Source organism: Balaenoptera physalus (genome assembly GCF_965194825.1).
Source record: "Balaenoptera physalus genome assembly, chromosome: 18".
Taxonomy (NCBI): domain Eukaryota; kingdom Metazoa; phylum Chordata; class Mammalia; order Artiodactyla; family Balaenopteridae; genus Balaenoptera; species Balaenoptera physalus.
In genome coordinates, this window is record NC_138899.1 from 39,138,426 (window position 1) to 39,166,336 (window position 27,911).

General features: G+C 33.6%; 1 protein-coding gene and 1 pseudogene across 6 annotated transcripts in view; one reads left to right on the forward strand and one right to left on the reverse strand.

The window, feature by feature from the left end:
• The window catches only part of PCDH9 (protocadherin 9), a 973,394-nt gene that overhangs the window by 318,254 nt on the left and 627,229 nt on the right, over positions 1 to 27,911 (forward strand). For 2 of the 5 annotated variants that reach the window (XM_082434782.1, XM_082434784.1), the window contains exon 3: positions 24,389 to 24,490. The exons of 2 other annotated variants lie outside the window; for them this stretch is intronic. In XM_082434782.1, coding sequence (XP_082290908.1) covers positions 24,389 to 24,490 — 102 coding nt within the window. The remainder of the gene's footprint in view (positions 1 to 24,388; positions 24,491 to 27,911) is intronic. One more of the 5 variants, XM_082434785.1, reaches the window with a different exon arrangement.
• Positions 1 to 27,911, reverse strand: part of LOC309647471 (TSSK6-activating co-chaperone protein pseudogene) — a 205,860-nt pseudogene that overhangs the window by 112,701 nt on the left and 65,248 nt on the right. The window lies entirely within an intron of this gene.

Here is a 27,911-nt window from a genome sequence, read left to right on the forward strand (position 1 = left end):
TGAAACTTCTTCGTAATGCTGATCTGAGTACCTATGCTATGTAACTGACTGCCTTGGTAGTGAAACAGTCTTATAACATGATCTTTTAACCACCTCAATAATTAAATTTGCTTGGATGGTCTCCAGAAAAGACGAATTCATGCCAATGTTATTATAGTGTAATTCCACAATGGTAATTCTGGTTCTTGGTTGTAGAGATCATCCTTGGTACCTAAAGCTAATTAACATAGCAATAGAAATCTTAATCCATGCATCTTACAAGTGGAAAACCCAATTAGAGTGATGCAATATTAATTAGAAGAAAATAAGAAGTTTGGATTGAGAGCCTGGTAACAGTATGAATTATGAACATGAGAGGAGATGTAAAGCAGGGAGTGAAGGCGTTCCTGTCCACACAAGGCATTAGAGCTTCAAACAATTACTCAAGACACTCTGAGGGTTACTGTGAGAGTATTTCTAACTTCTTTTAACTCATCTAAAGACGGAAGATACAACATAAAAAAGTGGTGATTAATTCTTTTTTCACAAATACTACACAGTTGTTGAGGAAGGGAACAGAGAAATTGTGCCCAGGGGAAATCACTTGAGAAGCAGTGCTTCCCCACTGCTCAGACAAGGCGGGAGCCACGTGTGATACTAAAGCCGCATGAGGGAACTGGTTTCCTAGGGGAAGTTCATTATGTCAGTTAACGGAACTTCTCCGGGAAAATCAGGTTTGGAAAGCAAAATAGTATTTGGTAACATAATAGTGTAATGCAGGTATTACCACTGCCATTGCTGTTTTATTCAGATGATTATGTGTAGATAATAAGTAAATGAAGCCCTGCAAGGAATAAATGGTGATTAAATTACCATATCTAGAAGCAAAGATTTATTTAGAGAATTATAATAGAAAACTGTTAGGAAATATATTTTATGGTCTTATCTATATATTTTATTACATAATATTATAGTACGTCTGTGTGTTACAAAGAATTTGATAAAGAGAATATTTAATTTTTTTTCTTTTTTAAATATTTAAAAAATTTAAAAGCAACCAAATATGCTATTAATGAAAGAGGCATTGAATGTGTGATAAGAATAAGGAAATAACATTAAAAAATTGACTTGACAATGTTAAATAGAGAATCAACAATTAACAACTGATGACTACATAATCATGTCAACCTCCAGCTCAGAAATGAACGGGGAAGTGAAGATAAAGACTATTGTACAGGGGACAACTTACTGTTAGACTCCAGTGTGACTTAGTTAAATCAAATCTCTGCCTTGTGGCCCCTCCACATAGGGCTCCAAAGAGAACACATTCCGAATTCTCAAAATATTAAATGATTGCATATTAGGGAAAACATTTTATGAGGTACATATTATAGATGCAGTAGATAGACACAAGTGTAAAGGAAGGCTTTGAGGACTCAATATGAGAAAGTGAGTTATTTTGACCGTTGGAAGCAAATTTTGATTTTTTAAAAATAAAATGGCTTGCATGAAGAATATTTAGATGTCATATTTTAATATTTTTGAATGAACTATCATCATAGCACTCTACTTCTTAGTCCATTTAAAATCATTTAAGAATAAAATATTGATAGTTGAATCAAACTGACAGAATAAAGCTCACTTGTAACCATTTATGCCTTTTAGTTTTCTGATTTATATTCTTCCTAGTTCTTATGTCACAATTTCAGATCATTTGCTGAAATTTTTAATGTTTTTACAAAAAATATGTTTATATTTGTACCTTTCATTTATATATTCATGCTATTTGCCAGTTCTGAAAAGTATTAAGGGTTTATGTGCTATATCCCAGCATGCTGGTTTGCCCTGTGGGATATTGCATTCTACTAATCCAAATCCCTACACACTTAAGTAATAATACAGCTACACAAACCAACTCGGAATTCTGAGCTCTCTAACTCTGAGCAGTGAAATTCTTCTAACATTTAGCACACCTATAGATATTTCTTTTTATTTTTTTCATATGTGCATACTTAATGTGTGCATGTATACTCATGTATGCATACTTTTCATATATGTGTCAATAATATAATTTTCAAAATGTTTATGAGACTGATTATACACATTTCCAGATTATACTGTTGTTTGTTTGTTTTTCATTAGTACATGATGACATTCCTTGCATATTTTCTTTAAATGAAGAGCTTCCCTAGTACACTTAAATACTGATAGAATCTCATTTTAAGTAGCATTACTCAAAACTCTTATCTTGCGTTCAGACTTAATTATAAAAAGGAGCTCATTGAGAATGTGTATAAAATGCAGACACTGTATTTTTTACGTTTTTCTCTTCACATAAAGCATGTGGTTACCTGTGAAATATATTTACAAACAATAAAATGGTGGAGGAAATACTTTGAATTGGGAAGTTTGTACTGTCTTCAAAGCAGTATTACATGAAAAGGTAAATTTTTTTTTCAATCAATTCTGCTCTGTCTGTATTTGAGATAAAATATAAAAATATATTAAAATCTAACACTAACAATTTGATTGAATGAGGGCTAAGAACAGTGGCTTATAAAGTAAAGGTTTTCTTAAATGATGCATTTCCTGGGAGAAACAGATGGCTACTTGTTCATAGATTGGCGACCACAACTGAGTTCTCACCCAAAGGAATTTCCAGAAGCTTTTTAAATAGTACAAGTTGAAAACTAGTATTGAATAAAAGAGTAAGTAGACATTGGTCAAATATCTTCAGGATAAAGTAAAATTTAAGAATGGCTGTCTGTAAGATTACAGGTTTTTGTAGGCGGTCTCTCCATTTCTCTAATGTCTCTTTGTTTTCTTGACCTTCCTGCTTCCTGCTTTAATTCTGTGCCAATATGACTGTGTGCTTTTGGAGTCTGACCTATGGTTGAAAGCTCATTGCAGGGACTAGGTAAAACAGGAGGATCCTATATCTTTAAACTTTTTTAAAACATAAAATTATTAAATGTTATCTATATGTTAAGTACTGCATTTAAACACCAAACAGACAACAGTTTCATGAAATAGGCTATAGCTAGTAAATTGGAAAGAATTGTGGAGATACATTAGTACATTTTTGTTGATTATTGGAATCCAGTTCACCCTCATTAATAAAACAGTAATAGAACAGGGTGATTGCAGATATTTGAGTCCTTTAGCCATGCCAGAGAATTCACCTTTGAGTTTTTTAACGAATCAGCTTTGTGACATTATTGTTTACTCACCCTATGCCTCAGTTTTCTTACATATTAAAATGGGAATGTAGATTGTATACATTATGTTGAGTGGTTATGAAGATTAAAAAGAAGATTAATGCATCTGAATTACTTAGAACTATATCTGGCACATAGTAATCAATATGGTCTATAATCATAAGCTTTTGCTTTTAATTTGGATATTAAAATAGCTCCAATCATATAGAACTAGATATGTCTATTGTCTTAGTTAAAATGGGATCTTTATTCAATTTACAAAATGGAAATATTTGAAAACAAAATTTTCAGAAATAACTCTGTTTTGAAACACAGTTTACATATAATTATGTACCCAACTGAAGGATGTGCTATGTTTTTCTCATTTCACTTATTCTTCATAGTCGAGGTTTGGTACATATAATTAGCTGTCAAGCATGTGCCAATTATGCAACAGCTTATGTGTATTAGCCAGGTGTAGCATACCTTAAATATTAATTCTATGAATTTGAAGAAATTATATGAATTATGCCATCCTCCGCTCTTCAGATAATGGCCATACAATAATTTATCTATTCACCAGTGATTTATTCTTTTTGAATTGTGCATATTTTTTACTTATCAGAGCCATGATGCATAAACTATGTTATATCCTCAGTTTCTGACTTGAGCATAAATATTCTCAGCTCTTTCATACTCTAGTGATGCCAAAGGAATATTAGTTAAGATATAGCTAAAAAGTGATAAACATGCACTTCTAGTTCTATTTACTTCTAAACATTTAATCATATAATGAGGGTTTTAATAAGATGAAAAAATAAATGAGGGCTTCCCTGGTGGTGCAGTGGTTGAGAATCTGCCTGCCAATGCAGGGGACACGGGTTCGAGCCCTGGTCTGGGAAGATCCCAGATGCCGCGGAGCAACTAGGCCCGTGAGCCACAATTACTGAGCCTGCGCGTCTGGAACCTGTGCTCCGCAACAAGAGAGGCCGCGACAGTGAGAGGCCCGCGCACCGCGATGAAGAGTGGCCCCCGCTTGCCACAACTAGAGAAAGCCCTCGCACAGAAACGAAGACCCAACACAGCCAAAAATAAATAAATAAATAAACAAAGTAAACAATGCGTAAAAAAATAAAATAAAATAAAAATAAATGAGTTAGTAAAACATGACCATTGCAATAATAGTAGTCTTGGTAGTGTTATCCTTTTCCCAAGGAGAATGGAAGGGGGATGTAATTTGATTGGCAGTACCCCCAGAGGGAAAGCTAACCTGTAAAACTGAGGACTGTCAAGTTCCTCATATCTAATAAAAAAGTGGCAAATTAGAGTTATCAGCAGCACTAGCAATAGGAACAGATTGAATTATAAATCATCATATCATTGACAGACAATTACATTCAGAACTTTCCAAGCATGGGGTGGTACAGTGTTTGTCCACCAACAAAGTTATTCAAGCCAAAAGCTCAGCACGGATGTGAATATAAGGAAGTTGCTTCTGGGTGAATTGCTGGATTTATTTCTCCTATTATCTTCTTCCCATACATCTCCTGTAGTCATGAAAATTAAAGATAGAAAATACCTATTAGCACTCTTTGAGTCTGCTCTCCCTGCTCATTCACAAGCAAGTCAAATGTACTATCCTTATTTCTTAGGTTAGGAGGGAGATAAAAGTCTTTGTAAAAAGAAGGCAGAGAAGTAGTTCTGGAGTTGACAAAGAACTAACTGATCAATATTTTTATTCCAAACATGACACTTGACATTTGCAACTAGATATATATTTTATCTATTCTAAAACATTTTGGTAAAATAGTAAATCAGTATTTTTTGATAAATTATATGTTTGCATAACACTTAATTTCTGCACAATCACTTCATCAGTGCATAGTCAATCACAAGACTGAGTGTAATAAATTGAAGAGATGGCATTGTCTCTGTCCATGAAAGGAAAACAAATATTGGTACTCCTTATACATGAGACAATTTAACCCAAGAAACTAGTCATCTCAAGGAGTAGTTGACAAAGTTTATGTAACATTTACAAAGTTACAAAGTTTACACAAACGTTTTGTTTTCTCAATAGTGATATTCATGTGGCAACATTTTGGACTTAATAGTTCTATAAATTGCTTAGTATATGAAAACTACTATCCATAATCTGAGTAAATTTCAGGACACTTTAGATTACTGTTAGAACTATTGTTATTAAGATTTTTTGTATATTTCCCCTGAAGTTTTGCCAACCACCCAGTCCAGCTCCACTGCACTCAAAACAGGAAGCATTCACATAATAACCTACCTTGTATTAAAATATATTTTGTACATGTGGTCTTCTCTTGAGGTCTGAAATTCTGAAGGAGAGATACTATGTTTTACTTAGTCTTTTCATTTCTTCCAGTAGGTTTGAATATGTGCTTTGCTTCTGCTTTATGCAAAACATATATTTGTTTAATGTGTGTGTATTCATGTACCAAATTTTTAGCTTTGTTATGTCTTCCACTGAAATTGGCTTTGTCTTATGCAATTTTGGTAAAATAAAGATTGCTTACCTAATGTGAGAGGACCAGATGCAATAAATATAACCTAACTTTGTCAACTGGATAAGCCAACAGAAACTGCTCAAGGTAACTGATATGTCTGCCTTATAAAGGGAGCTATTCTGAATTGAACTCTGGTTTTGTCTTTAAAAATATCTCATTTCTTATATAAATACAATTTCTGCCTCCATAGTTACTATAATTAAAGGTAGTTAAGCATATTAAATTTTAAAATGCTATCCAATATTCTAAATTTATTCACTTTGAAAATACAGCAATTATCTGAAGCCTTTTAACTGACATTTTCTGGTTTACCAGAGAATTCTCTGACATAACTCTACAATCTGCTCTAGGATTATGTTTTTCAGATAGATATTTTCAAACTGAACTAAGAACTTACATTAGTTTGTTGAGTATATTTTTTAGGGTTTTAATACAGAGTGAAATAAAGTACAAACCTCCGTCAATCTTACCCAAAGAGAAAGCTTCCATTTCTGAACTCTGACATTCATTCTCTGATAGTTTTATGTAAATAAAGGTCTTGCAGATTCCAAGAATAACCCTAATAATCTGGATTTACCATAATTGTTGAGGCAGTCATATAAAGAGGCAATTTTTAAAGATTGATTGAAAATATACAAGCATTCAGGAGGCTATTGTTTTAGGATGCCTTTGATTTTGGAAAGGAGTAGTTTTTTGCCCTGAAAATTGTGGCTCACTGCAAACAGAAATCCACTCAAAAGAATTGATTTGGAACACAAACTGCTACGTAATTTTCAATATATCCATGTTACATAAGTGCAGAAGGCTGCATGATTTTACATTACATTGGTTGAGGATTGGGGATTTGTGTTTCATTTCTGCTTCAACAATTGCCTGTAAAAAAGATGATGAATTGTGAGGTGGTTACAGGCTTTAATTTTTTGACTGAATGGATTGTATTTATAGAAGGTCATTCAGCTCCTGTGGGGAAGGTTATTAATATAAGAAATTATGTGCTGAGGTAAACCACCTCAATCAGACAGTGAAATTCATCATTCAATACTTGTTTAGGGACATGCAAAATACACTGTAAATTGAGTGTCTCCCTTTCAAGAAGATTAATGTTACAGCTCAGGAATTTTCAGAAAGTTGTGATAAGAGTCTTGAGGATTAGTGGCAATCAGAATACAGTTAATTTGTCCTTTATTTACCCAGAGATCAAATCCACTTGAGGATATCTCCTTTCATTCTTGTTCTGCCTATTTTGCTTGAAACACAGGGGAAAATGGCTGTCTATTCCCCCCATCCCCAAGTAAAAGTGAAAAGTACACATTTTTAAATATGTGGGTTCATTAAGTCAAGTCTTTACAAGGCAAAGAATAAATAAGTAGATATACATCATGTTTAGTTATCAAGTATATGTATTTCTGAATAATAACCTGTCAGAGTTTATACTTGGAACAGTGTAGTAAGGGTCACAGACAGCATATTATTTAGGTTATTCTAAGGAGCAAGCATATTATCAATTATATGAATATGTTTAAGAAGTCAAAGAATGTTAAAAACATTGTCCTAATTTGTTGTTTTGAAAAATGGACACCATTCTAGGTTTAAAACTTAATAAGGAATAAAAGGACCATGTTATATATAATTTTAAATGTTGATATTAACACAACCTGACTTTGGATAACCCCTTATACTTCTCAAATTCTTTACAATTAATTATCTCATTTAAGCCTCCTAACCACCTTCCCTGACAGGCAAGAGAGGGTTATATTATCCCCATGGGGACACAACCACTTTCCCATGGTTTTACAGTGAATACAGTGCTTTTTTCCACTGGACCATTCTGAAGACTATGACTGTATGCAACGTGTGTGAATGGAATACTAGCAAATATTCAATGATTCTAATTAGCTGTAGCAGTGTACGGGGTTCTGTGAATGCCAGTGTAACGTGTGGTTTCATAACAGAATTCGAAATTTTACTGAATATTTTATTCAAAATAAATAAGTAGTTTTAAGAACCAACTACCCACTAGACACTGTGCACATCACTAGGACATCAAAGGGAAAATAGACACAAAAAAACACATAATTACTATACAGATAAATGGATGTTAAAATTTTTTCTTTGCTATGGATGCAAAAGGAAAAGTATAAGGAGGGTCTAAGCCAATGGGCTTTGAATGAGTTGGTTTTAAGATGTGAGAAGGAATCTTGGAATATTAGCAAACGTTGAAAATTACAGAATGAAACATAGAAGAACAATTAGTTCTCTTAGGAGGCAGTAAATTTAGATGTCATCACTTATAGGTGTACAGGGGATAATGAAAGGTATAGAATAACATGAAGATTCTCTGAGAAATAAGAAATGGTGAGAAGCTCCCCAGGAGTGTAGACTTGAGAAATGTCAATATATAGGATGTTTCCAAGGAGAAAGGAACAGTCAAGGATAATGAAATTAAGAGAGTTATTGAGGAACAGAGTGATTAGCTTTGTGGGAGAAAAGGGAAAGAAACCAGAGTGATGACTTTCCAAGAGTAATTATAGTTAAATGTTAAGGAAGCTGCGGCATGGTTGAGAAGTGAGGAAATTGAAAACAATTGAAAAGAATACTCTTTTCAAAATGCACTATGAGAGCAATAGGTGGAAAACAGAGGGTTGAAAATACCAGTAAGTGTTACAATAATTATAGGTGAATTTATTCTACCATGACCAAAAAAAAAAAAAAAAAAACTTATAAATCTTTTATAAGAGAAGTGACAAAAGTTAAATCATTATTTAGATTTAAATGCATCGGGCACATTGGGAGCATTTAGTGGTTTTATCCTGATAATATAAAAATATCTGGGTATCCATTTGATACTTGGGTACCTATTCTACTTCTCTGCTTATTTTTTTCTCAATAGAGAAACATTGGTTAAAATTATTACTATAGCGATTATAAAAACTGTTAAAATGGTAAATTAAGACACATTCTTTTTTCTTTTTGCCTTAATAAAACTGAATTTGAAAGTCTGTTTCTCTTTACTTGTCTTACCCTTTGCTATAAAAGAAACGTTAATAAAGTGATATAAAAGGCAGTTTAAGAAAACAGTCTTAATATAATGTATACAATTATAAAAGTCGACGATGAAGAAACTTTTGGTTATAAGAAACAGAAACTCACTTACACCAGCTAGATTAAAATAGAGATCTCCTGACATCCAAGGGATGAAAATGAAGAACACTTGAGTAGTTATCAAAAGTGGAACAGAAAATGATAAATGAGGCAGTTTCTCTGTGTGCCTGTGTGTCCTTCACTCTCTGTCTGTCTGTGTCTCTGTCTATCTCTGTTTCTCTGTTTTCTTTCCACTTGGTATCTATGTATTTCTGGAAACATCTGTTGACTTTCTCTATACTGTTTTGTCACAACTTGTACATGGCTGCTGCAGGGTCCTTGTATACTCCAATCCTTCAATTTCAACTTCAATCACCAACTGAGACTTTCTTTTCTCCCTCTTAAATTTCCAGGAGAGCACTGGGGAGGAAGAACCCATTTTTTAACATAGCCATGTACAGCAGTTTTCACACAAGACACTAATCATCTTGGATTTTGCTTATTTGGGTGTCTAAGGTACACCACTTTCCTAATGTGCCTGGTCTGGAAGGGACAAGGAATGAGAGAGAGGTGATTGAGTCCTGTAGTTGGAATGTCTCTTCAGGGGATTGGGTAAAGCAGAAGGAGATGTCTTGAGTAGTTTGTCACATATATAATACTAAAGTGAAAACATGACATTTTAAATAGGCAGAGTTGTTCATATAGAGGGAATCAGTACCCAGGAGCCATTTTAGTAATGGATTATTTATGTATTTTTACCTTGTAATGAAATTAAAAGGGATCTTCTGGTCGATTCTATTTTACATACTTTCTGTTTGTATTGGATTCTCATACCAAGTATTTGTCACTTCTTTTCCATAAACTTATTTTATACTGAATCACAATGAATAACTATCATAAAAACAAATAACATGTCAACACATTTATTCGACCAGAACCTTCTTGAGATAATGCCTTAATTTTCATCAAGACTGTAGTGATTAATGTTTCTGATTATGATTATCAAATAACTCATTAGTGATTATATTTCAAAAAGGATTTAAAATATAAATTGTTTCAAGAAACTGGTGAGTCATTTGACTCAGTCTGTTGAAAGATGGGGAAAACTGAAAGGACAACTTTGACCCTTAACATCAGGCACTAATGAAATTTATGTTAGGCAAGTGTGCCCGACTTTTACATGCAACACATTCCCAAAGGCCTAGTTTCATGGCAGTTCATTTTGAAGTGCATTCTTGTTTATTCATGAAGAATAAATTGAGCAAAAGTTGTTGTCTTGTCTAAAATGACATTAACATAAACCATCAAGTGAGTGGATCAAGGTTTCAGCAAGTGAAGGGTATGTTTTATTAGTTGTTGCTCAATATATGAAGCAGGCAATTGAAGTAAAAGAAAGTAGGTAGTGACTTTATTATTCATTTGTAAAATGTTTCAGTTTAATGAGCAGCAGAAAATACGGTTTTGTTATCTTTCATGTGTACTTTCGAAAGCTTGTTTAAAAGTTTGTAAATATTTGCTGAATGTGCCCCTTATTAGGTATATGTGTGTGCATGGGTTTTCCTTTCTCAGGCAAACATCCCTTCTCGTGTTTAGCTTTTTATTTTAATAAGACTGTGGACAAATTTCTATCCTCCTCCATGCTTTAGAGAGCTCACTAGGGAATAAGATTGGAAAGAATGTTTTGTACTTTGAGATGATATGTACAATATCAGTTAGCTTAAAAGCACAAATACCAGTTGGTAAAGTTCATTCAAGCCTTGCTCATAATCAATCATTAACACAAAAGCGTCTAAGCTGTGTGGATAAATTATATATACAGCTTCAATATTTAGACTTACACTTTTGACCATATTCAAGCACGTATTTATCATAGTATTTGGTTTTAAACTCAACGGACTCTAGTTTTTTAGCTCATGTTTCAGAATATCTGATTGGCCCTTTCAACCTCCCAGATTCTGAGCATGGCATATTTCCAGCTGAACTGAGAAAGGTGTATTTTATGAATATATTTGGATATTTTAGTTAAGCAGATGGTTTCTTAAGATTTGGTTATAAGTTCCTTCCAGGGAAAAACATCTTTTTGTTGTTGTTGTTCAATTGAATGGCCACCTGGATTGAAAGAACTATAGGCTCTAAATCCAGTCTATTGACAGGTCTTTGTTATTAGCCTCTTGCCTGGAAGTGATCGGGGCAACTTGTGAGAATATTAATGCGCTGAGTTCAAAGGTCCCTTTAAAGTCTGTAAACCTATAATTTAAAATATAGGATTGAAAATACGGCTGAATTTTTTGTTGCTTCAATTATAGTAACAGGAATTAAGATAATTAAGATAATTTCTACCATAAGTCACATAAATAAGATAAAATACATCATCCATTGGCCTCTAAATATTTGCTCCTGTCTCTCTGCCTTGATTTCTTCATCAATAATAGAGGTTAAGAAAAGAATCTCTAATGTCTCTTTCAACTTTAATATTCAATGAATCTATCAGATGTTGAAGTCACCCAAAGGGAAGGGAATTGTTACAAATCCTGACTTGCAAGTACAATTTTCAAACCTAGACTCCAAGCTCTTAAAAGAGTTTCCATGCCACAGAGGGGAATGAAAAAGAGACCTAATAGAACTTAAAAAGAGGAAAGGCTAAAAGGAAGGCAAAGAGGGATTCAGAGCTGCTGAGCTCAGAGTCAGGAGTACGAATCATATTTACTCCGATTTCTTGTTTCTTTTGATGTTGAGTCTCAAAAGAAAACAGCTACCTTATCTGGTTGGTTCCTTCTGCTTCTCTATACACACACATGCACATACACAGACATACATACACCCCCAGCTCCCACTCTTTAGAAGCTGGAGAAAAGTTATGTTTTGTTTTTTAAAGTGTTCCATAGTTGTTTGGATTATTGCAGAACATTGTGGATTGTCTGATTAATTTAAATATCTTTCCACAGTGATGCACGAAAGCCAACCCAAATTAGTGTTGATGGTCTCATCCCGGGCTTATGTTAGGTCTCTTGATAATCAAAATGGTAAGAAAAATATATCATGTAAATAGTCTAACAGAATTTTTTTTCTTCCATGAAGGGGTGTAAAAAAGTCTACTCATTCTTATCAGATCCTTATCATCTAAGGCTGAATAAAAAGAAATCTTTTGTAAAAGGGCTTGACATTGTAATAGAATGCTAATACAGGATCACAAAGAGCCATGTTTCAATGGTATTGAATTGTAAAAGGCAATAATTATATATTTTTTCTCTTTTCCTAAAATTATTTTCCTTAAATCATGTATTATCTTGATTTGGAAGTGGATTTGAGTTATTGGTATTACTATTATGAAGAGAAACGTTTTATAAAATGTTCTCTATATATTGTTCACTCACTTTAAATATTGCCCCTATCCTTTTCCACTTCAGAAAAACTGTCACAAACTTAAACATTAAATCTTATTTACTGGAACTAAATATATTTATTTTAATATCAGTATAGGACTAAAATACTTTGTTCTTTGACAAAGAGCTATCATTCTGTATTCTTCTGAAGAACACTATAGAGAAAAAAAAAACACAATGTAAAAATGCAACTATTTAATCATATTCTCTTCAGATTTTATTCTTTTTGTTCCCTTTATTTTGAGATATTTACCCGTGTTGCTGAATACATTTTGGAGATATGGAGAGTTCATAAAATGAACATTTTTTATATAATTGACACATATAATATACTGCCAATTTTTTGAGGACAAGGATTATTTTTTATTTGTATTCTTTTAACCAAGTCATTAAAAAGTATATGGCACAGAGGGGGTTGTTAAGAAATATTTGTTGAGGTGAATAAATGCTTTTATTTGGGAGAGCCTTCACAAAAGATACAGCATTTAATGTCCTTCTTGAAGAGAAAATCAAATTTTCTTCTTCAGAAATGTTTCCCATTTATGCTTTATACTTATTAATATATAGTTTCAAAAATTTGTTTTTGGAACATGTTCCTATAGTCTATTTCTGGTTCATTTTCATACCTCTCATCACCAGGGGAATGACCTCATAAGACTAAATCAGGGAAGTGTTAGTGTTTTAGAGAATCATCTATGTGTTAAAGTTCTATGACCTCAGGATTAAAAGATAAACTTAACGATGGCTTTGCTGAAGTTAAATTAGTTGGGAGCTTAGAGACAAAGAAAGTAACTCAAAAGATGAACTCTATAAGCAGTGACTCATCTACAGATATTTCCTTGTTTGTTAAAGTACATTCCTTTGGGGATTCTTGTCCCAAAGTTATAAGAAGAACCATTTTTAAGACTTTGAAAGTGAGCATGTTTCTCATGTGACTTGGTTTTGTTCCTTAAAATACATAGAACTTCAAGAACTTCAATTTAAAAAATAGATTTAAAAAACACTCTAGCCTTTTAAACATTCACAGCTAGACAGATTCCAGACTTGCTAAAGAGTTTCCATCCAACATCACTATGATTAGTTTCTTTATTTTGGCCTTAAATACTCTAAACTATCTCAAAAGGCACTGGATGCACCAGTTCTTTTTCTGAAAAGAAAGTCAATAAACATCAGACCTTTGATAGTGTTTTTTTTTTTTTTTTTCCTTATGAACAAAAAGACGTTCATGGAACATGAGAATTAAAAATTTTACTTTGGTTTTAATAAAAGTCACATGCCTTTTCAAAGCTATCAGCAAGATAAGAGCAAATGATTATAACAGAATCAGTGGTAAAGTCTCAGCTTTCCTGCAGTCCCTTTATTAACTAAGTTATTTACACCATTTTATGAAGATCTAATAGAGACTGATATTTGGAAAAACAAACCCTAACTTAAATTTTGGGGAAACAGATCTGATAATATCTCACATACATAATGCATTTTTTTTTATAAGAGATTGGAGTTTTTTTTATTTATTTATTTTTGGCTGTGTTGGGTCTTCGTTTCTGTGCGAGGGCTTTCTCTAGTTGCGGCAAGTGAGGGCCACTCTTCATCGCGGTGCGCGGGCCTCTCACTGTCGCGGCCTCTCCTGTTGCGGAGCACAGGCTCCAGACGCGCAGGCTCAGTAATTGTGGCTCACGGGCCTAGTTGCTCCGCGGCATGTGGGATCTTCCCAGACCAGGGCTCTAACCCGTGTCCTCTGCATTGGCAGGCAGATTCTCAACCACTGCGCCACCAGGGAAGCCCCATACTGCATTTTTGACTTGGAGAGGTGGAGGAGATTTTCTATCCTAAACTTCCCATTTTACAGACAAAGACACTGAGGCTGTGAAATGACATGGTCAGATGGTGGCAGAGCTGAAGGTCAAGTCCAAGTGCCCCAGTGCCAGTTGGCACTTTCCAGTGTATTCTGGAATATCCTTTTTACTCTAAATCATTACTCTAAAAGTTATGAATTTCTATTCAAATTTAGCTAACATACAATTTGCATAAATGAATTTAAAATCAAAGTTTGAAACACTCAAATTACAAAAACACATCTTAAAATTATGTATTCAAGGGATAGTGTTTGTTTGTTTACTATTAGTGTACATACTACAAAAAAAAAAAAAAGAAAACATGTCTCTCTTTTTCTCTCTGTGTATGCTATTTAAAATATAGGTTGCAGCTTCAGGGTCTGTTTTAGAAAACTTTCTTGTAAGAGAAGTCTAATAAACCACTGAACTTATTTAAGAATTTGCCTTGAAAGACAATATTCAAATAACTGGCACAGCCTTGAACTTTTAATTCACTTTAAAGCACTCTAGATTTGAATCTCTGAATTTATTACCTGATTTCTTTGACTGAAGGTTGGCTTGCAGACTGTTGTGAAAGACTGGCATGCAGATAGCCTAGGTTAATATTATGTTAAAGGCTTATTTTGGGAGAACATTTTTTTCATAATACAAGGACATATTTCTACTATTGGAAATTATATTCAGTTCAGATGTTTTAAAAAATTCTCTACCATGAAAATTTCAACATATAGTTATAATTGTAGGTAAGATTATTTTTCAGAAATATTTCACTCTAAACTCTAGGATGTATTAATGTTAGATATTATATATACTAACTTAGTATAGTATAATATGTGGTTTGTTTACAGCACATTTAAATTTTATAAATAAATATTTATATAGTATATAATTTATACCAATGCAGGGTGAAATTTTTTAGAAAAAATATAGTACTTGATGTAATATTGATAAAAACAATTCTGTGTAGAAAAGAAATATTCCTTTTATACAAATATATGCAATCATCTACAAAAAATATGAGTCACCTACATGAAACATGGATTCACAAGCATGTTGTATGCGTGTTTGCATGTGTGTACACACACGTTAAGTTCAATTCACACATGGCTGCCTCTCTATAGAAGAAGAATATTTACTGGGTGGAAATCCCATCACTGTGTAACCAAGCAGGACCCTATGGGGTATTCCTGGGAAAAGCCCTCCTCCATATCCTCTGCTTTAGCTCCTCTCTGAAGTACCTAGATAACAGTATTCGATGCACATTTCCTAAGTTGTTTTACAGATGTGAAACCCCCCACCAAATGGAAGATGTTAACTAATCGATGACCATGAGCACATAGCCTCAGGACTCCTGGAGCTTAAGGACTGATAATGTTAACCCCTGTGACACCACCCTGTTACATCACCATCAGCCAATCAGAGAATTGTGGATGAGCTGATCACATACCCTGCAACCCCCCTCCCTCATCTGGCTTTTAAAAATGTTTTGTGAAACCCTTCGGGGAACTCAGAATTTTTTAGAGCATGAGCCACCCGTCTCCTTACTTGCCACTGCAATAAAACTTTCTCTGCTCCAAACGCAGACGTTTTGGTTTGTTTGACCTCACTGTGTGTTGGGCACACGAACTTGTGCTAACAACTATATCCCTGGATTCACTTACATCCTAGATTCATATAACTTTTTTGTGTGTTTTAATGCCAGTAAGTGGAACATGTTATAAACTAATGCTGTTGTTTTCTAATAAGTTAGTTTTATCACTGTGTATTTGGTACTCTTTCAGAATTCCCTGAAAATGTTAACCAACTGAAAAACTACATTGACTTTCGTAAACATTAATTACTTAGAGTGAAAATGAAACTCACGATTTTCCTTCCTTGAAGTCTTTCAGTTCTGGCTGGAAATATAACGGAAAGACCCCCATTGAATTCCCAGTGGACATTTCTAAAACAGGACCTCTCCCATTGTGTTTGGAATATTCAAACTATTTTTACTCACCCTATTTTTTGCTTGTGATGAGAAAAATTTAGTTTTGTTTCTCTTCAAGGTATAAATAAAATTAAATGATAAATACATGAAAAAATTCTCAGGGATTTTATAACAAAAATAATAAAAAATGAACTACAAAACAGTTGTCTTGAATAAAAAATACAGCATGAATAATCTTGATTAACCCTGGTACTGAAAATGTCTGTTATTTTAGTCCTTGGAATATGTTTGGACAGAAGTTAGCCTCTCTACCTAAGTGTCTGGAGATGTAAAGGCTTGTATTGCTTGCATCCATTTATTTAAAATGTAGAATTAATATGCAGTGTGCAATGCTGACTGACATTAATGAGGCTTAGCCCAAGCAACATAACATGCAGTACTTTTGTAATTTAAAATCTTTCAATGTCTTATTGCTCTTGTGAAATGGCTTTATAGTAAGGTAATAATACAAGGAATAAACCAATGGAGAATTGTAAAGTATAGAACATAAGTATTTGAAGTGTACTTTCTGAGGGTTTTTATTTCTATGCATGCCCATAGCAACTGGGTCAAAGGAGGTTCATAAAGCTCTATATAACATCCATGAACCACTTAAAGAAAATGTTGTAATGTGCAGAGAGCAGCTACAATTTGTGATCCTCATAAAGGTGGTTTTACATTGTTGTTCCTTGGCGAGTAATGACCTACAATTGTACCCAGTTTGTCTATATTAAATTAGAGAGCATAGTAGTAATTGCTTAGAAAGAAATTTATAACTGGATGTGGCAAAACATATGGGTTTGTTCATGTATTTATTTACTTAGCAAAATTGAGTTCACACTCATGTACCCAGCACCCTGGCACACTCAATGTTCAGTTGACAGAGGCTTCCTCTGCTGTTACACATTTAGAGGGAAGCTGCTGAGTAACTTTGACATAAGATGTTATTGTTTAATTCTTAATTGAATTACCAAAATTTCTATAGGACTATAAAATTATTTTCCCTTTATTCCCACTCTCATTAAATATCGTATTGAGAAAAGACAGAATTCAGCTTAATGTAGCCCCTTCACAAACTTTATGATTTTGGGGGGAATATATCTTTCTCTCTCTCTCAAGTTCTGCATTTGTGAATTGTCCATTAAGAAAAACCTTGAAAGTCATTGCATAGAAGGAAAATCAAGCATTCTCAGGAAATGAACAATATACAGAGCTGCTAAATCTTTATAATAACCAACGATATTTATAGCAATAGATTGCTCTCAGACACCACTTAGGCAATAACACGTTGAGGGAAAGCTATTTCTTGGTTACAGTACTTGGCACCTATACTTTTTATTAAATTGTTACAATTGTTTGAAAAATGTCAGCCAGCTTATGATAGAGACCATTAAATTTTGGAATAGCATATGTAAGAAGAATCCCTAAACAAAAGGGAAAAAATGTTTCATCTGATAATTCAACTTGAATCATTTACTGAATTTCATCAGATGTTAATTCCACATTCTTAGATTTTTTTTTTCCAATCCTCTTTTTGCTTATATTTGTTAAGATTTTATTTTGTTACAAAGTATTCCTATATCTTAGCGGTTTTGGAATAAGTGGATTCAATTTAGTATATTATAAAATAGTAGGCAGAGGTAAATATTATACTAATACTTTAAAAGTGACCTTCGTGCAATAACAATGTGCACACTAAGAAATACATCTTTTTGTCTGTTAATTTCACTTGATCATAGGGAACTATAATTGATGGAAGCCAACTAGTCTATTTAATGGCCTGTGCCAAAAGACTATATAAAATCAGTTTTTGTTTTTTCACAAATCCCACATGGAACAGTCAGCTTCTTCCTGTTCATTGAGCAGAGGTGACTGCCTCCATCTAGTTAGTCTCTTTGCAAACCTGGACTAAAAATGGAAAGGCTTGTTAGGACAGAGGAGAAAGCAAGTGCTATTGTAGACGAAATGGGAGGAGGTACCTTTGGAACATCAAGAAGGGAGAAGAAAGCTTACCTCAGGACTGAAAGAAGATACTGGATATGGATTGTGAGAAGGGTGGAGGGGAATTTACCCAAAGTGAGAAGGGCTATTGATCAGTTCAGGGAGTTTTGAAGTAGATCCCAGTCATCGCATACCCGGGGGGTCTGATGCCTTGAAGAAACAAGAGGCTGGACCTGGCAAAGTTTCCTGTGTCGGGAAATGGTGCAGGGCCCAGAAGATGAACAGGAGCTAATCTGTTCATATATGCAGTAGATCAATTCAAATTTATCCACTTATGTAACATATTACTGTGAGAAAGATGCTTTCGGCTATGAATTACTAAAGGTCCAGTTGGAGAAACAAAGCATGATGACTAAATCCACTGCTTTGTTTATTGTTTTTAATACAGGTATTCTCAATCTATGAGACTAATGTACTTTATTTTTGTGTTAGCATTTACGATACAAAATGTAGGTCTTGGGAATATTAATTTTGCAATTTTGCAATGAATTTGTCTGCTGGAGATGAAAACATAAAAGAAAAAGGAAAACAGCTTCAAAGAAATTATTACCCAGGGAGTTAGAAGCCAAAATAATCTAGGTGAATACAAGTCTCTGTAAAAGTCTTGCATTTATGCATTTATTCTTTCATTTCACTTAAAATTTTCACATAAAATATTTATAAAATACCTGGTAATGCTGCAGGCATTGTACTATATACTGGAGATAAATTGTCAACAGGAGGATCATGTTCTCTTGTGAAGTGAAAGAAAGCAAAACCTGTTTAGAGGAAGTAGTGAAAGACCTTTAAGCCGTAGTACCATAGAAAGAAAACCAGCATGTTCCTCACCTGTTTCTAAAAGAAACATTTTCTACTAAAAAAGGAAGGCTTTATCCTGAGCCAAATCAGAAGGGATCTGTCTCCCACGTGGTACCTTTATTTCTGAAGATGAACCATTTCAAGATTTTATAGTTTATAAAGCTCTTTCATAACCATTATCTACAATCTTGTTGAGATGGATGAAACAGATTTTTAACAAAGCCATGCTAATTCTTTTTCTATGTGCTAATTCATTTTCAGTTATTTGAAAAACTCAGAAAAAGTAAAGAGAAATAAGGAAAATACCTATGTCCCTGGCACCCAGAACAAATATATGTTAATATTTTCTGATATTTCTGTCTCCAATTTTTAAAGAAAAATACTTTTTTTTTTAATTAAAGAAGAGAGGCAAAACAAATTTTTTTTAAATTTTTACAAAATAAACAAGCAGGCGTCTGTATACTATTTGTACAGTTGACATTCCTTTTGAGTACTTTTACAGTTCACAGTTTTTTCTCATTCTACATAAGTAATCTCTACACTGATATGTATTCTAGCCATCTGTATTTCTATGATTTTAAAACTAAATACCATTTATATGGTATTTGGTTTTTAAATTTATTATACTGCATTTTCATTTTAAATCAAAACGTATTGCATAAGGTGAATACCTATCTGTTCACACTTCTTGATGAGCGTTTTAGCTTTGTTTTCCAATCATATTTAATGATGACAGGACAATAAGCCAGTAGAGAAGGACTCATAGAAGACATTAGAGAGAAGGCAGGAGATACAAGCTCAAGCCTTCCTGATTTGAGACAGTAAGTATCAGGACATTAAATGATTGGAACAAATTTTCAGAAATCGGAATATACACTAAGGATCTCTTAAAATATAAATTTTATCAGCTTCCTGAAATATTCACAAAGATATGTGGTTTGATGTAAGCATGTTTAGGAACACTCTAATAGTCCTTCTCTTGTCTGCTTATAAATAGGAAATTGTTCATGGATCTGTTTGAGAAAGTATTTTAGAATCGGGAACCAGTGGAGAATGCCATCAGAAAACATACTTCCTGAGAAAGTAATCAAGCTTCATTTTCTCCAAGCTTTTCAGTTTTAACAATGACAAAAACAACACGAACAGTTAAATGATTCCAGAAGGAAAGCATGAGAGATAAAAAGACAACAAGGAGTTTGTGGTGTCCTGGAGGGCGAGTGACATAAATGCATCTTGAAGGAAGGAATTATCAGTTGTGTCAAGTGAGAGGAGGACTGAGAATTGCCCTTTGAGTTGCCATCCTTGGTGATGGTGAAAGAACAGTTTCAATGGAAAGGGGTGGTAAAAAAAGTGACACACATGGGCTTCCCAAAGGAATGGGTGGAGAGCTTGAAAACACCAAGTACAGACAATCCTTTAAAGTAGATTATTTTCTGTAAATGTCAATTTTTTATTGACCTTTAGAACCTTTGTATTAAAAATTTAAGAATGTTTACCAATTCTTCATGAAAGCAATCTCTAGTTTCTTAAAATGGGTAGGAATAATAGTTTCAGTGGGAGGTTTTAACAAAAGGAATTGTTATTTAATGAAACCTATAGCATAAAAATACAAGGCGGCTGCCTCTATAATGATTGTATAAATTTTATACCAGCACCATTGATTTTTAGCAAACATTGCTTTTGTAAGAAGGTAGGAGGAGTAACAGAATAACAGGCCATATTGCTGCTACTACAGAGTTGGGTGGAAAATGTAAAGAACCGCCTTCATAGCAAAGAAAACAGCAGTGTCTTACTTATGGTTATGTGTTTTTTCATATAACTTTTATTGCTTTTGCTACTGCTGTTGCTTTTCTCTTGATATTTTGTTTATGAAGTACTTCATTAGGAATTTGTGTCAAAAATGAAAGAGCTAATATTCCTGATTATGAGCCAAATTTGTGTAGGTATTTCTGTAGATAGTGAATGACAATTTCCCAGGAACTATGACAAGTGTTTAAGGGAGGGAAGCATTATACACATAATAAAATGAGACTATTAAATGGAAAATATCAGATAGACTTTAAAGTATAAAATAAATGTATTTACAGTGATTGCCATTGAATATGATTGTTGTTAGTGAGCTCTAGCTCTAAGTTTGATTTACATATGAATCCTGCAATATTAAATCTGTTTTAGCAAATCCATCTTAGTCATAATTCATTATATAGTTTTTCATATCAAATTTGGAAAATGTAAAATTTTTTTTTGAATTTTTGAATTTTATTTTATTTATTTTTTTATCCAGCAGGTACTTATTTGTTATCTATTTTAGACATATTAGTGTATATTTAGTGGGTGAAATCTCAAGACTTTTACAATAAAACTTCTTTCTATTTTCAGCTGCAACTCTCTTTGAAATAGAAACTTGTTGGGAAGAATTCATAGCAATTAAATTGTTTTTCCCTTAAGAACTTGTTTCCTTAAAGTTTGGGCTATTAATAATATCAGATCTCAAAATACTGTTTATAGTGTATTTTTTCTTTCTTTTTTGCTCTGATTCATAGATTTGTAATCCCCAGAGGCTATTTACCTCATAACACTCAAAAAATTTTAAAAGTGATGAAATAACAGTGGATTAAACTTTTCCTTGGATGTCATTCACTGTTCCATAGACAGAGGCTGCTCCAGAACTAGACACCGGAGAGGCATAGGGGTGAAATCTTGTTTAGATAGAGGAACTTACCCTGGTGTGAGTTATATTGCAAATGCATTCATTTTGCTTATATTGTATTCACTACCTTAGGGAGGTAAAGAAGGAATGATGATAAAAGCTCACCTTTGACACCCACTGTATATAAAGCACCATTCCATTATTTGGTTGTCCTCTCTTATATTAAGTCCAGTTCTATAACTTCTCATCATTGGGTCTAACCATTAAATTTCATTCACTAATAACCTCTGTTCCTATCCTCATAGCATATCTCACATGATCCATGGTTAAAGCACTATTGAACTACTTGCAGCTCATAGGCAAGTCTTGAGAATTCATGTCTTCTAGACTTTGCATATGCTGTCTGTTCTGTCCTGACTACTGTGCTGGCCATGATTGCCTCATTGACCCATCTTTCAAGACCCTGCTTACAGGAGTCTCACAGTTCTCTCTTCTCTGTCCCTTAGCAACTTATACATATCACAGTGTTTTTTTTCTGTTGTTGTTGTTTCCAATTATGGCTTCACTGCTAGTGTGAGACTATTGCAGATATGAAATGCCATACCTTTGTGAGACACTAAAATCCTGATACATAACCTGCACTCAGCAAATATCTGATGATCAAACAAATGAACAAACAGAATAGAATACATGAATGAATAAGCAAATGAATGAATCCCTTAAGGGAGTTATGGCAGAGTAGCAATAGCCCAAGTCTTGTCACCTAGGAGTGATTTTACTGGACAAATCTTTGCACAGAGGGCTTTGAATATATCTGAACCTCTGCCTTCCCCATCTGTTAAAGTAGGATTATATTTTCTACCTCTCTCTGCAGAGGTTTCTTGTGGATAATACATAAAATCTTATATGTAAAGGTATAAAGTATTATGCAAATAAAGGATTTTTTCAGTTTCAGAGGCATTATGATATATCCATGAAAAAAAAAATCACCAGTATCACCTAATACACAGCAGGTGTATTGGAAAAGGATGAACAAATGCTAAGGAGAAAGAGATCAGAATGAAAGAGGAGTGAGGCCAAAATTCCTTATAGTATCCTAAGGCCAGAAAAGAAATGAAAACCCTAATCCAGGGATTCTAAACTCTGGCTGCACATTATAATTAGCTGGGTATTTCAAAAATATTTTTGCCTGAGCCCTAATTTATCTGGTGTGAGGTGGGGCTCAGTCATTGAGACTTTTTAAAGCTCCCTGGGTGATTCTAATACACAGGCAGAATGAGAGCCACTGCTGGGCCACAGGAATTGAGGAAAAGTTTCTAGGGAGAAAAACTGCATAATACATGAGATGTTTTACAAAGATTAATCAGCATGAATAGATATGAGGAGAAGCTAGGGATAGGAATTGAGAGACTAAAATGTCACAGATGAAAATAACTGTTTTAAGGCCTAAACTTTTTTTTTTTGAAAGCTAAGGAAGCTGCTGTGGAGAGATATCAAAGATATGCCTTCATAATTAACAGTGAAGTTGTTCAGACAAACTCAGGCACATTCCAAGAATTAATACTGGCAGAGCAGCATTTTACAAACTACATCTAAGTCACTCAGGTTGCAAACAGAGGCTAAATGCAATCACCATTTGTTTCATTACCCACGAAGAGTTCCTAGAAGAGGTAGGCTTTGAAAAGGCTTGAAATAATATTGTTTGTAGAGAGGACAGGCATATAATTTTTTTGATGCTGAAAGGTTTCTAATATGGGTTTACTTTTCAGAGTCATGCTTTCCTAGTCTGCCATATTACTATGGCTCTTAAACAAAGAAAGAAAGATAAATGAGATAATTAATAATTGACATTGTTGGAATGTAATGAAAGGTATTCTGAAATTATTTTTAGAATATTTTCCATTTTTCTGTGTTTAAAATAAAAAAAGTTTTAAAAAATGTAATGCGAATATTTTAAAGTACACATAAATATTTAAAATGGTGGTTTTGAGACGAAAACATACTGACCTCAATTATACCAAACTCTAAAACTCACTTGCTTTTTAAAGTGTATTTAATAGTAATTTTCTAACGGATTGTTCTCTGGTATAGGGAAAGTGAAATTTCATTAGTGAACCAAAAATGTGGCATTCTAGTTTGAAAAATATCATCTTCCCTTCTTACATCATAAAAACCTGCGCATACTTTGTAGTCTTATGAGAGAGGAAAGGTTATATACCAATGATGAGCCCCTTTGGGAGGCACTACAGTATCTTTTATTAAAGTAGAAACCTGAGACACCCCAATGTGATATTTAATAAATGACCGAGCAGCCTTGAATCTAATAAGAGATTTAGGAAAGGAGGAAGCAAAGATGACAGAAAATGAATAATATCTTGTTTTCACATAAAACAACTCTTGTGAGGAATATGGAAAATGATCATTTAAACATTTTCATGGAGAAAGGCCAAGTCATAATTTAAAATCTTATGTTTTACAGTTCACATCCATTTCCAGGTGAATTATTTTAGTTAACCTGTATCTAAAAGTATTTTTTATTTGGTACAGAAAAAAGTGAAGTAATATTTTAAGACCTTAAACTTTTAATTTTTCAGTTTTATCTATTTAAAATGTGTCATTTATAAGGGGCATGCATATGGTAGATAAGGTATGGAGCATGGTCCCAGAAAGCTGGGTAACAGCCCAACTTTGGGAAAAATATATTTTTATGCCTCATTTTCCTCATCTGTAACTGGGGATACTAATAATATCTATTATTATTTTTTATACGATATACCATTCATACTATATACCATTTTTTATTTTTTTGGTAAAGGCTCAGTATGAATGCATATACCTGAGGGAGACCCCTGTTAGTTCACAAGGACCTCCTTTACTAGTCACTTAGCAAATAACCATGTCTCTCAATAGACACTCTTAATGTGGAGTAGTTTATCACAATTATTTGGTAATCTCTTTCAGTGTAACTCACACAGCAAAAGTGACAATATTCCTGTCACTCCTCAGAAATGTCCCAGCTCTGTGGGTTTCCACATTCAGGAGAATGAAGAAAGCCATTACGAGGTATGCCATAACTCTATAGAGACCATGTTGGTACTGAGCGATTTGCATTTTCCTAGTGGTTTTAAATACTCTAAGTTAACTGTTATAAATGTTTTCTTTGATGACCCCTTTTATGGTCGTATTTTTACACTAGTACCTTTTTTTAAACAACTTTAAATAAACGATATTAGAACAAAAAGGAAGCAATAATCTTTTTCCTTTTTTGGTAATGGTCGAACTATGAAATATAGTGTTCTTGTCATTGAATGCAAAGTGTTGATTTTTACCAATTTTTGGAGAAAGTAACGAGCAACTTTATTTTTAAATGTTCTTAATTCATTTTTATTAGTTGAGCTAAAAATGCCCACATCCATTTGTTGAAAGATTGATTTGCTTCATCCGCTATACTCAAGGAAGACAAAGAACACAACGCTGCTTAATAACAGGTTAAATTGGAGTTTTCTTTAATCTTTTCTTTTTTACTACTTTTTCTCAGCTTGATCCTTTAGTGTCCTGTATGTTTGAATTTAAAATAAAAATCATCATTTTCCTTTTTTATTAATGGGTTCATCCACTGTATAAGATCCATACTTTTTTCTTTTTTTGGGGGGAGAGGGAGAGCTATTCCAGTACCAATTATTCTAATATGGCTGGATGTAGGAATATGTTATTTTTCATTTAAAAAAAATAGTGATTTAAAACACATAACATGAAATTTACTATTTTAATCATTTTAAGTGTAGAGTTTAATAATGCTAAGTATGTTCACATTGTGCAATAAAAGATCCATATTTTTAATGAATTGTGTTTCAATAATTGACTCTAGTATTAATACACACATATTTGTTTCACCTATTGTCCACTGTCATAATATAGATTGTAAAAAGATGATGGAGAGATAGATTATGTATATGGGCATATATGTATGTGTGTGTGCTGGTGTGTTCATGTGTTTTCTATTTTCTCATTGAAGCTAGGTTTTCCCCCCCATTTCCTTAAAGGTACTGAAAATGTTTTGATTATTATTAACAGTAAAGTGTTTTTGCCAACTAAAGGAATCTATCCTTGTCAAAGTTCCGGGTGTAATGTAGGTCAGAGAAACTACTTTGATTAATAGAAATTTGATTGAGCAGGCAACTTCTTTTTTTGGACATACCATTAACTGAGGTGGAAAAAGGATAAAGTGACATTTGGGGCAGCTTATCCCCTAATTTTTCCTCCATGTATTTTTTTCTTATTTTTCTTTTTCTTTGTGTAGAGCTATTTAGAAACATCCTTCTAAACTACAGCATATAGTCTTCTTCCTGCTTTGCTTTTATTTTCTTTATCTTTCTCTCTCCAAAATTTTAATCACTTGACAGTTGAGAGAAGAACTGTAATTTTTAACCCTTTGATTGTTCATCATCACTATGTATGTGTCAAGTGTCTAGAACACAGGAGTGTGTGCCATTACTCACCCTTATTCCATTCAATAATAACACAACCCTTATTCTATGGCAGAAATAAATGTTTCATTCATAAACACTCATGTAAATCTTTAAAAAGCCCATCCAGAATGTTCTGAAAGCCATTGAAATCCAAGTTGATTTCAAATTCCTAAGAATTATACTCATTTTTATAACATTTTCATGTCTGTATCTTTTGAGTAAAGAATCCATACTCCCCAGAGACCTCTTGGATTACCCAAGAGGGTAGAATATGGAAATTGTTAACTGAAGATTTTCTTATTTTTTCTAAGGAATTTAAATGAGCTGTAATTAAAATAATTTTCTAGGAACCAGATATTTTTCTTCCCTAGATATTTATAAGTCTCAAAGCATAGGAACACAGTGTGTACAGAGTTTATTAGACTAAAGTTCTAGGGAATATTGACAAGAAAAAATGATACTAAGAGTTACAATGTCAATTTATATTATGACTCCAATCATCAAAGAATAGTGAAAGTAAATCTGCTGTGCTATGTTCATAAACAAAGGAAAGAAAGAAAATACTTTAGAAAACTTTTATCTCACAAATTCTCATTTAACCGTCATATATACCCCAGGCCAATTGTAGTCTGAGTGGTTTCAAAGTAAGTTATCTCTTAGGTCCTATATATCTCTAGTGGTCTATGATACCATAAAAGATGATGATTTAGACAACTGAAACTTTTGTAGCATGTCCTCTGTGCCAGATCTGTTTCAAGCTCCTTATGTGTGTATTGCTTTTGATAATAATATGCCTAATTTCTTAAGTACACATTTTTTTAAATGCAGAATGACAATCTCTGATTTTTTTTAACGTTTTTATTGGAGTATAATTGCTTTACTATGGTGTGTTAGTTTCTGCTTTAAAACAAAGTGAATCAGTTATACTTATACATATATCCCCATATCTCTTCCCTCTTGCGTCTCCCTCCCTCCCACCCTCCACATCCAACCCTTCTAGCTGGTCACAAAGCACCGAGCTGATCTCCCTGTGCTATGCGACTGCTTCCTACTAGATACCTATTTTACATTTGGTAGTGCTTATATGTCCATATATACACTACCACTCTCTCACTTTGTCCCAGCTTACCCTTCCCCCTCCCCTTGTCCTCAAGTCCATTCTCTAGTAGGTCTGCGTCTTTATTCCCATCTTGCCCCTAGGTTCTTCATGACCATTTTTTTTTCTTTAGATTCCATATATATGTGTTAGCATACAGTATTTGTTTTTCTCTTTCTGACTTACTTCACTATGTATGACAGACTCTAGGTCCATCCACCACACTACAAATAATTCGATTTCGTTTCCTTTTATGGCTGCGTAATATTCCATTGTATATATGTGCCACAACTTCTTTATCCTTTCATCTGTCGCTGGACACTTAGGTTACTTCCATGTCCTGGCTATTGCAAATAGAGCTGCAATGAACATTTAGGTACATGACTCTTTTTGAATTATGGTTTTCTCAGGGTATATGCCCACTAGTGGGATTGCTGGGTCGTATGGTAGTTCTATTTTTAGTTTTTTAAGGAACTTCTCTACTGTTCTCCATAGTGGCTGTATCAGTTTACATTCCTACCAACAGTGCAAGAGGATACCCTTTTCTCCTCACCCTCTCCAACATTTATTGTTTCTAGATTTTTTGATGATGGCCATTGTGACCAGTGTGAGATGATATCGCATTGTAGTTTTGATTTGCATTTCTCTAATGATTAGTGATGTTGAGCATCCTTTCATGTGTTTGTTGGCAATCTGTAAATCTTCTTTGGAGAAATGTCTTTTTAGGTCTTCTGCCCATTTTTGGATTGGGTTTTTTGTTTTTTTGATAGTGAGCTGCATGAGCTGCTTGTAAATTTTGGAGATTAATCCTTTGTCAGTTGCTTCATTTGCAAATATTTTCTCCCATTCTGAGGGTTGTCTTTTCATCTTGTTTATGGTTTCCTTTGCTGTGCAAAAGCTTTTAAGTTTCATTAGGTCC